Here is a 10,860-nt window from a genome sequence, read left to right as displayed (position 1 = left end):
TATATATATATATATATATATATATATATATATATACGTGTGTGTGACCCCTGTGAACACCTCCTCGGCCACTCTGGCTGAAACTGATTGCTTATGGCTGAAGTGAAGCAATTTTATACTAATTTATTCCTATTTTGATGGGGATTTCATCTTTTAGGTTAGGCCTATTTATATAGAAAGGTAACATTGCATGGTCCTCGGCCACTCTGGCTGAAACTGATTGCTTATGGCTGACCTGAAGCAATTTTATACTAATTTATTCCTATTTTGATGGGGATTTCATCTTTTAGGTTAGGCCTATTTATATAGAAAGGTAGAGGAACATTGCATGGATATTTGATCCCTGTTGGGAATCATCAGTGGTGCGCATATCACGAAACTCCATGGCATCGAGCCTACTACCTCCAGGTTACTAGTTTGAACACTTAACCGTTGATCGAAAGTATGATTAAATCGCACTTAGGATACAGTCCCGTTGTCACGCGCGTTGAGTGTGTATTTATCACAAACTTATTTAGTATAAATGTAAGAACGTGAAATTCGCAGACTTTGGGAGAATCTTGAGCGATCCCCAATGGTCCTGCACGCAAAGTTTCGCCACTGTTAACGGAAATCGCCAACCTTAAATTGCCAGAACTAAGAGCAATGGTGCATTTATCGCAGGGAATACGTATTGGTTACGAATTATTGTGGCTACCTAACAACTGAACTGGGTGTGAACGGAAACCGAACCATCCCACTAAACTTCAAGGGTAAGCTATGGCCCAAACACAGGCCAGCCATTAGACAAATCACCCTCGCCACCTACGCCATACCAGTGCATCTAATTCTCTATCTTTATCCTGGTCGTGGAACCAAGTGAAAGGAAAAAGGCCCTGCGCTGCGGGGCTGTTTCTTAGAAAACACCAAATCATATAATGGTTACAGACTATTGGACAGAGAAGCAAAACTCTCATATGCATCTTGTTCACAAAAACTGAATATCCATCCTCTCCTTGAACGTGTCTTCCTGAACTTCCCTGGATATTCATTGACTTACTCAAATGCAAGCAAACGCTACAAAGCGAATCCACAAATTCCATAATAGATCTCACCTTTCAAGAGACGCGAAGCGGATTTAGAGAAAACATACTACTCTCACGCCTCATCAGTAGTGCTCACCGTTACACCAGTGGTAAAACACAAAAGCAAATTATGAGGTTTTTGCAGAAGGAATCAATGTACTGCTAAGGAGCAAGTGTCGTGTGTGGGCTGGTCCACAACGCAGTTGATCAGTCACTTGTATCTAGGTATTTGTCAATGTCCGCCTGCTTCAGGTGCCTTACAAGAACTTGAATATGCACAATAAAGGCAATCCTGGTAGGGATGAAACAATCACATTGTCTAGCTAGTCACCCTTAAACAATTTGGACTATCCATCTTGCTGAAAGACAACTAACCGGCTCGATGATGTAGTCTGAAAAGCAGAAGTTAGGCAGCGCAAATAATCTGCTACAAGCATGAATGCGGGCGGCGAAATCGTCAAAAGCCATAGAACAAAAAGCTTAACTTGTCGCTCACGCAGATCGCTGTCCAAGGCACGCGAGAACAAAGCTTCCAGACACCCGAGAGACCATATTTATCCAACATCTCAATTATACGTCGTTCTAAAATACCTGGTGTCATTGTACACAAAGCCTCCTGAATGGAGCAACAGAGACTTTGATTAAGAAGACTATAATACATGTCACAAATCAGCCAAGATAACACACAAATAATGTATGGACACTCACCTGTCTGTAGGCGATGTTCAGCATTTGAGCCAAGCATTCTGTCATCCGGTAGTCATGAGGCAAAGACCTCCTTCGCCTCGCCATTTTCAAAGGTTCCGCAAGCTTTCCTGTCTTTCTTGGTGGTTGTGAGTGGGTTCGGCTTGGGTGTTCATTGGTCTCGTCGCTCTCTACTTCCCCGCTTGCTTGATTTTGTGCAGAATGTCCAGAATTTGGACGCTTTATATGAGCCCTAGTTTTATGCGACGTTCGGCGCCTGGAAAATGATCGACGAGGTTTACGCGGAGTAGAGTCCTGGGAGGGTTGTTGTTTGCTGGACAGCAAGACGCGTGTTTCATCTACCACATCTTCGTCCGATTCTGTTTCGCTCTCAGCACGGTCTCTCCGTCCAGATGATTCCAAACTCAACTCTTTTGAATCCGTTCCAAACACACCCACTTCACTTGTTCCTCGTTTGGGCGGCGGTCGATTCCCTATATTCGTCGTTGCCGAGATTTGCTTCGGAACTGATGCACTCCGAGTACACTTGCCATCGTCGGATAAGACATCCTCGTCCTCCTCATAGTTATCGTTTTCAGGCAAGAGTAATTCAGTTTGAAACCCTTCAACACCATTTCGAAACATGGTTAGGAGTTCCTTCATAGGAATGGGTACTTCAACGCTCGTTAGAATCTTTACATCAAACAGAGAGAACGTACGTGTAACATTGATGAACGAAGCAGAAATAGAGGTACGATTAGCATATAAGGACTAGAAATGGTATAAAAATTGCAAATATTATTTTTAAAAATGTCTGATCTCAAGTTCACTCTTCACTTAGTCCTGGTGGACTACACTTGGAAGGCAAAGCAACACATCTTTAACAGGCATTTCAGAACTTCTCCATCCTGCTTTAGACTATCGGTATTGCTCATTCAGTAGTTGCTCATTGAACTGGTTCTTGGTTTAATTTTTCTGGTTTGTGGGTTCAGAGTCTAGCTATGTAAATTATGACGTCCCATCTCTCCTACAGCAGAGTTGATTTAACTCAAAAGTGACATTAAATTACAGAGTATTGTCACTCCCGATGCAGTTCAGGTCAAGGATCCTGAATACTGTTAAGCGAACGGCCTAATGACCGACTTTTATAACAGTAGTAGAGGCTTCATGAGCCCGACTGCGTACACAGTCTTCAAACATATGATACTCACTGACTCACATATGCCCAGCGTGGACAGGTGGAGGAGCGGTAACACACGCGTCTGATATGTCAGATGTCTAGTGTTTGAGTCCCCGAATGGGCTAGGACAACCACTGCTCAAGTCTAGTGCCAGTCCATTTGATTTAGACCAACCGAAATGATCTAACCGAGATAGAAAGAGGACTGTTCGTGGTTGATCACCTCGAGTTTAACTTGTTGCACTACATTAACTAAATTATGACTACCAAGAAAACATTCCAAATATCAGTCCTTAATTCACGCTGTACGTTTGACAGATAACTCGCACGAGATTTTTTCATTAATTATGCCACAGTACACCCAGTACACCACGAGAGAGAAAGCATTACGTTCCGGTCTCCGGAGGCACACCAAACAGATTTGAGTGGCGAGCGAACTGGAAATGACGTTTTCCTAGCAGACCAATATGAGTTTAGCCAAAACTTGTAGAAATCACGCTCTCTCTGAACTAAAACAATCATGTGTGGGCATCCCCAGGATGTCATTGACATAATTATGAAATGTCTGAACTGTTAGCGAAATTAATGACTAATTGCTCCAGAAAAAGCATATTACAGGGCTCCGGAAAACGGGCTGCAGTATGTGAAGATTTTTTTCGGGCAAAGAACGCCGCTTCATATCCTGTCCTGCGGATCCACCAAAGGTTTCAAACCACGCCTATCCAAGCCCATCCCGACCATCCACACATGCTATTCTTTTCATCTGATCACTGTCAGCTTGACAGTCCAGAGGCATCAGAGACGGAGGGACCGGGTTTCCTCGGTGAGGTTTAACGACGAGTGTCTGAAGACAGTCAATCCGATTAACGGTTTCCAAGACTCCTAATGCATTACAGATCCCCCCTGGTAGTGCCCCTATTTTGAACGGCAGTGAGAAAAGCAAAAGAAACCTTATTTCTAATTCACGAACCGGAGTATTGTTAACCTGGGACTTGAACGAGTCTGTCAATTATGACTTCGGTGGGGTTGGGCAAAGGTTACCTCATCAGTGTTGGTGCTTCTAGTCTGGGCAGCCACACAGAAAAGGTCGTACATCCAATTTATTTCCTTGACTTTATGGAAGGCTCCAAAAGGTTGCTATTTTCCCTCGAAGCGAATAGAATGGAGACGGATCAAGAAAATTAGGTCTGGAAAGAATGGACAGTTTGTGGCTGTTTTTGAGTTGGTGGAAATCGAAGTGTACTTCATCTTATTCGATTTCCAGATTCATAACAAAGTCCTAGATCAATGAAAGAAGCAGAACCGAAGTCGAGCAAGTTGGATGATTAGGTGTCCACAGAACGTCATACATTTAGTGGTGATCGGGTTGAAGCATAGATCGGAGATTATACACACGTATATTGAAACACTAGTTATATTCCTGACTGTCGTTCTGTCTAAGAAGCTCTCGTTTTGGTAGTGTGACAATGTTTTCCATCATCCATTGTTTAGTTTATAGTTGAAGGTGTGCCAGATGTCTATGAAAGAGTTCGTGCTGGGCGCTGATCGGATCTACAAGGTCATTGTACACAATTTCAGCCCTCCAAATGTCAAAAGTTCCACTTCTAAGCTCCTGGCGGCTTTTTATTGAGGAATCGCATTTGTTCAAAAGATTCGTTTTCCATGCCTTCACCGTGCCTGAGAGGTTTTACGCAACGTTACTGTCCAATAAAGAAACCCCATACATTGATTGCTGGTGGATCTTACTCACACCCATGGTTCATCCTTGCCGTCCGAACCGATGCGTGTGAGAGCAAAATAGTTTGCAACAACCAGTTTTTACCAGCGTGAGTGCTATTATCCAGACAGAAAACACTTCGGCACTCCAAGACTGGCTTTAACGGAAAACATCATCACTCGACTCTACCCAACATATCTACCCAATCGTGCACAACCGATACTCCACGATTGGTGACGAAGGATCTTCAAGCCCAGGCAGCCGATCAACAGCACCTGATCTACAACAATCAACTTAGCCCATTTATTTTTGCGATCATACTCTTCAAAACGATACTTGTAGTGGCAAGGTGGTTTTCGAACTTCACGTACTAATTACTTAGGAAAAACGCTATTTTTTGGCTATACTTGCATATCATGGCTTGCCGAGCCTGTGAGACATGCTGCACGTATTTCGTTTTCACCTGTCCCGAAACAGTTCTGGTCACTACTGTTTGAACCACAGTAGTGACAAACAGGTCGAGACTACGACATCAATTACCCACGCTCCGCCTTCAAAGCCAGACAAGTAAGATAAAACACCGTGTTGCCACCACACTGATTTAGTCCCATACTATTTCTGCGTAGTTTGGGATACTTTGCGAAGAAAAACTGTTGTGTTAGCGCTAGTTCATGGGAAAGAATTTAGATCATCTTGGCTACTTCGCATCCGTTCTGAAACTCCACGATACAAGGGTGAAAGTTTTCTGAAATTAATTAAATGAAGACTTCTTCGGAAATTATTGGTCCATAGTATAGTATAGTATAGTATAGTATAGTATAGTATAGTATAGTATAGTATAGTATAGTATAGTATAGTATAGTATAGTATAGTATAGTATAGTATAGTATAGTATAGTATAGTATAGTATAGTATAGTATAGTATAGTATAGTATAGTATAGTATAGTATAGTATAGTATAGTATAGTATAGTATAGTATAGTATAGTATAGTATAGTATAGTATAGTATAGTATAGTATAGTATAGTATAGTATAGTATAGTATAGTATAGTATAGTATAGTATAGTATAGTATAGTATAGTATAGTATAGTATAGTATAGTATAGTATAGTATAGTATAGTATAGTATAGTATAGTATAGTATAGTATAGTATAGTATAGTATAGTATAGTATAGTATAGTATAGTATAGTATAGTATAGTATAGTATAGTATAGTATAGTATAGTATAGTATAGTATAGTATAGTATAGTATAGTATAGTATAGTATAGTATAGTATAGTATAGTATAGTATAGTATAGTATAGTATAGTATAGTATAGTATAGTATAGTATAGTATAGTATAGTATAGTATAGTATAGTATAGTATAGTATAGTATAGTATAGTATAGTATAGTATAGTATAGTATAGTATAGTATAGTATAGTATAGTATAGTATAGTATAGTATAGTATAGTATAGTATAGTATAGTATAGTATAGTATAGTATAGTATAGTATAGTATAGTATAGTATAGTTATACGCGTAATAATAGCACCATCGCAAAAACTAACCTCTAACCAAGCAAGAGCCTGATCTTGCACAGATGGGGGTGTGCTGATGAAGCGTTCGGCTGCAAAGTGATAGACCTTTTGTGGCAGGAACGGGAACGGTCCGGCAGTGGCATCGAAAATTTTCCTGTGCAAACAAAAACAAAGAGTGATGTGTAGAGACCAGCAGCAATCGAGTTCATTCAAGGTTAGTTCAGATCGGGGAAATGCTCGGTCCACAGTTTTTACGGGGAAAACAATCATTTAGGTTGGAACGATATTTTGACATCTTGCGACTTGTAATTTCATTACTAAAACACCTGTGATGTGAGGTGGGAATGAACATAGGAAACGGAATTAGCATAAAAATAGCATATTATGAACGGGTCCATTTGTGACGAACACTCCACCTGATTACATCGCTTCCGCCTCAGCGCTCTGAGTTCAAAATCTCACATGGATGCCTTCAGCTTAGCTGCTTGTAAACGTCTTGAAATGTTGCCCAATTTGTTCCACTAATGAAGAATTGAAGGATACTTTAACCTTGGTATTAGGATGAATTCAAGAGTACGCAATGGGTAATAAGTGATAAAGTGATCAAGAAAGTTGATCGGTTTGTTCCATAGCTGAGTACCTTTCATCAACCACTGCTATTTGGGTAAAACGGATTTTGGAGTGTGTTTTAATAATAACAATTGGTAGGAAACTGGGAGGATCGTCGAGCCCTTTGAATTGCCGGTACAAGACTGAATAAACAGGTGTTCACCAGCAAGATATGTGAAGCGTTTCTTTCGTCGGAAAATATGCAAGAACGCAACACCAACAGTTGTGTACTGATGAGGTTAGAGGTCATAACATGTTCCAAAAACTTCATAAGATGGAAAATTAATTCCTCACTGAAAGTGCGGCGTCAAGCCTCTGTAATGCCCATTGATGTTCAACTCGCAGGTTCTCTTTGTTCGTCCTGGTGACGTACCAGATCTGAAGTTTGGAGCCAGCAACCACAACGCTAGGCTGATGTAGCTTAGTCACACGTAATACGTGTCAAGCAATCATCAAGCTGGAGGAGGTGGTCCGCACAGTGAACTCAGTGAGATATAATCCAAAAGCCCACCAATGCGTTAGATGAAAGGACTGCTTGAGAGATTCAGGAAAACCCGGCTACCGTACTCACGGCCCTTTGTCTATAAAATGAGGGACTAATACCTTGTGTGTAGTTCAAGATACTGTAAGATGCGCTTGTCAATCCATAGTAAGCAACCTTTCAGCCAGTTTGTATTCCGATTGTCTGCTTTCGTTTTGTAACTACTTCAGAATGGTATGGTAATTTGATTACACTTCCACTGCGACTTTCGTTCACTTCCCCCATTCTTAAGTGACGCTCAAGTCTTGAAAACCCATCTCCGGGAAAAACTTCGTTACTTTGTCTCTCATGATTCACAACTAAATCTATTTTGTTCATCTTGTGGTCCGTTTGTCTAATACTGATGGTAATTTGTTTGTTTACACAATGTGAATAGGATGCCAGTCGTTCGATAACTGCCCTGTAAGATGGTTGGAAGTTTGCGATTAACCACAACATATCAAATCAGCCGTGATTTTACCAGAAACCATATACTAATAGCAATCAGTAGTGTGTTCGCACACATCTGGAAATTTTGTCAGTTGTTCAACATCGCGTACTCGAAATGTGTTGATTTGTCCAGTTTGTCCGCAAAGTCATTGATATCGTAATCCAATTTTTCAGCATTCAACATGCATTCTGTGTGTGCCAAATTAAAGTTAGTCACATATTCAGTGACCGTTTGTTTTTATTCGCGTTGAAATCTCCAACGTCATAAGTTGAATGAGAACAAATATAATTACGGAAAAACAGGACAACCTTAAAAGAGCTTCTCACATTAATTCGACCTGGTTAGATAAATTGATGCAAATTCATAAAAACAATAAATAATAAATAGAAACTCACTTCAATAGGATTTCCAGCTCCAAGTAATCTGAACGCGGCACTTCGGTTCTTATGGATTCAAGCCAATAAGGCATCACAAAGTCCCAGGTCTGTAAAAATCACAAAATGTTACACCTTATCCAAATTATCTAACTTAATATGCTAGCTGATACAGACACGATACCGGTTCGAACACCAATGGCTCCGAAAAAAGCTCTGCAAGAAGTTATCCGATCGATAACGGTTGCTATGATTTCAAAAACCATGAAGGTACGAAAGTCACGTCAGCAATCCTCACCTCGGGGGAACATATCCCCGTTGCAAACCCATTCAGCAAGCTATTAGTCGTATTGGAATCGAAGTGCATTTGTTTCTCTTGTTCACATGTTATAAGGCCTGCAGGCTATTGTTTAGACATGAGTGATGTGGCAGTATATCACCTGTTGAACAAACGTCACCAACTGGTGATGTGCACATGGAGGTATTTGGAAGTATCGAGCAGGGACCTGGGTCGCTTTCTTACCCTATACTTTTATTGACCTCTTCATTGAAAACCTGTTGTTAGCTCGCACCAAGCGATTCTAAATTACGGTTCTCTATTGTGCTGAAGCAGGTAAATTACGTGCATCGAGGGTACAGTCTCCCTCTCTACTGCGCAAAACACTAATCCGATAGAGGTGAAGCTCAATTTAACCCGAAGAACAGTCCACCAGGAAAGTTGTATTCCTTGATCACCCAAGAGCCGTTTGGGAGCTCTTGGTTAGCTTCATCTGTTTGAGTGTGATAAGTCAGGTTCGTTCGGCCTGATGACACGCGGGTCCCGTGCGTCAGAGGTCCAGCACTTAAATCCTTGCACGATCAAGGGTGTATATTGCTGCCGAACGCTGAGGAGAACGAAACTTCAGTCGAGTGTTCCTTTCGTTTATTATGGATAAGTCCGAACAGCCGCTCCAGGAAGACGGAACATTTCGGACGACAGCGATGCCTATATAGGAGCCCATACCGTGATGGCCGCTGCATGCACGAACGATACCCTGAACAATTCCTAGTTCATTATTTTTCCTGACCTCTATGCCAAAGTTCTGTGCTGGCCTTGTCACTCCAAACAACCCCGAACGACATATATATATATATCATCGAACCAAAAACCGGTATATAAGCTGACGGCTTATTCGGAGACGCTGCATAGATGTATCGTTGACAAATTTACGTTTCACCGCCTTTCAGAATCGCACGAAACTCGGAAAAGACTGACGTGGTAAACTTTACCACCAAGGCACCTCCTGACGCAGCAGCGTGCATATGATATGTCTAAGGTCAATTCAGTACTTGTTTTCAAACTACCGATGCACACAACTCAGACATCGCGTTGTGCCCATGATTCAATAAGCAGAACATTAACGGATGGCTTGAAAACAAATGCTTCAGTCCGCACGTGGCAACTGAGTTTTGAACCCGATTTCTCACAAGTCAGGAAACGAGGTCGACTAACTGCGACAAGCCCACTGTGACAAGACTGAAACTCAGCTGAGCGGTGGTCAGGTGACTCCCGTTGGCATGACGACTGCGCACCTGGACAAGAGGTTTATCCCCCCCCCCCCACTAAATCGACGCGCATTGAGGCGTCTCGAAACAAATTACCACGCCGGAGGCCGTTGGTCACACCGGACATATGCAATAGATGGATCTCCTGACCTAGTATCTAACCTCTAAATTTGTCATCTAACACTGGACCAGCGAGTGCAAACAGGGATGTCGCACGAAGGAGGTAGTTACAGCGAAAATGAGACTACACGCTGGTTCAATGCAATTACCGCAGTGGTGAAAATACCGACCCATGGGCAGCGTAGACTCAGGAAAGAAATCAGACGGACCACGCAGTTCCACCAACGATTCTTCTTCACATGAAGTTCTCCAAGAATTGGGTGGAAGTTCCCAACAGATCATACAGAGTAGTTTTCAGAAGTCCAACAACTCGAGGTAGGCAGTGCATAAGATAAGAAAGAGGCACCGAATTCGAAGGTCTAACAGTCGCTTCAGAATGATTTGGGGAAACGAGTTGTTTTCCACCGTGTTTATTGATGAGGTCGTTTTTAGCCTGAATAACAAATTTAACAAACTTCCTATTAGGATCGCTACTGGCCCTTCCTCATTCAACAAAGGATTAAGCTGAAATCCTTGGCACAAAAATGATCAGACCGTTTTTTCTGTCCAGATATTATGAATGGTAAGTGTTGTCATCATATGATACGCTGCTTCAATACTGCTCAGTTTCGTAGGTGAGGGAGCCTACTCAGTTCAAAGGCATTTGTTTCCAAAAAATGGTGTCTCAATGCACTAGGCCGGTAGTGTACGGAAATACTTCAGCGAAACTTTGGGGATGGGTGGATCAGTCAGGAAAAGCCGTTAGACTTGCCAGTCAGATCGGCAGATCTGAATCCCTCTGACTTCCTCTTTTAGGGCTATTTGAAATGGTATGTCTACGGGGCCTTTGAGAGTTACAGTTGTATATCATGAACGAGTGTAAAAAGTGAATCCCGTCGACTATGGAGAATGTGAGGGCCATGTGCTCTTGTGCAAACATGGCGCTGGTGTGCATTTCAAACGCGCTGTTCACTGACCTGTGAAATTTCACTCCATGCTCTATTATATCAGTAAGATCATTTATATACTGTGATATCTCGAATATGGTGCCAACTGAAACGTGAGATGGCCTTTGTGCAGCACATTCACTTGAA

The 10,860-nt window shown here is 41.8% G+C and overlaps 2 protein-coding genes across 2 annotated transcripts in view; one reads left to right on the top strand and one right to left on the bottom strand.

Annotated features, from left to right (window-relative positions):
• The window catches only part of T265_06865 (hypothetical protein), a gene marked incomplete at both ends in the record, with an annotated part of 44,560 nt that extends 35,132 nt beyond the window's left edge, over positions 1 to 9,428 (top strand). The window contains one exon of the mRNA XM_009172247.1: positions 9,350 to 9,428. Within this exon, the coding sequence (XP_009170511.1) occupies positions 9,350 to 9,428 (79 nt within the window). The remainder of the gene's footprint in view (positions 1 to 9,349) is intronic.
• T265_14154 (hypothetical protein) overlaps positions 1 to 10,860 on the bottom strand; it is a gene marked incomplete at both ends in the record, with an annotated part of 113,017 nt that overhangs the window by 58,249 nt on the left and 43,908 nt on the right. Inside the window, 3 exons of the mRNA XM_009172256.1 lie at positions 1,773 to 2,519; positions 6,199 to 6,322; positions 8,144 to 8,232. Coding sequence (XP_009170520.1) covers positions 1,773 to 2,519; positions 6,199 to 6,322; positions 8,144 to 8,232 — 960 coding nt within the window. The remainder of the gene's footprint in view (positions 1 to 1,772; positions 2,520 to 6,198; positions 6,323 to 8,143; positions 8,233 to 10,860) is intronic.

Source organism: Opisthorchis viverrini (genome assembly GCF_000715545.1).
Source record: "Opisthorchis viverrini unplaced genomic scaffold opera_v5_148, whole genome shotgun sequence".
NCBI lineage: Eukaryota > Metazoa > Platyhelminthes > Trematoda > Opisthorchiida > Opisthorchiidae > Opisthorchis > Opisthorchis viverrini.
This window is presented reverse-complemented; position numbering and strand designations above follow the sequence as displayed.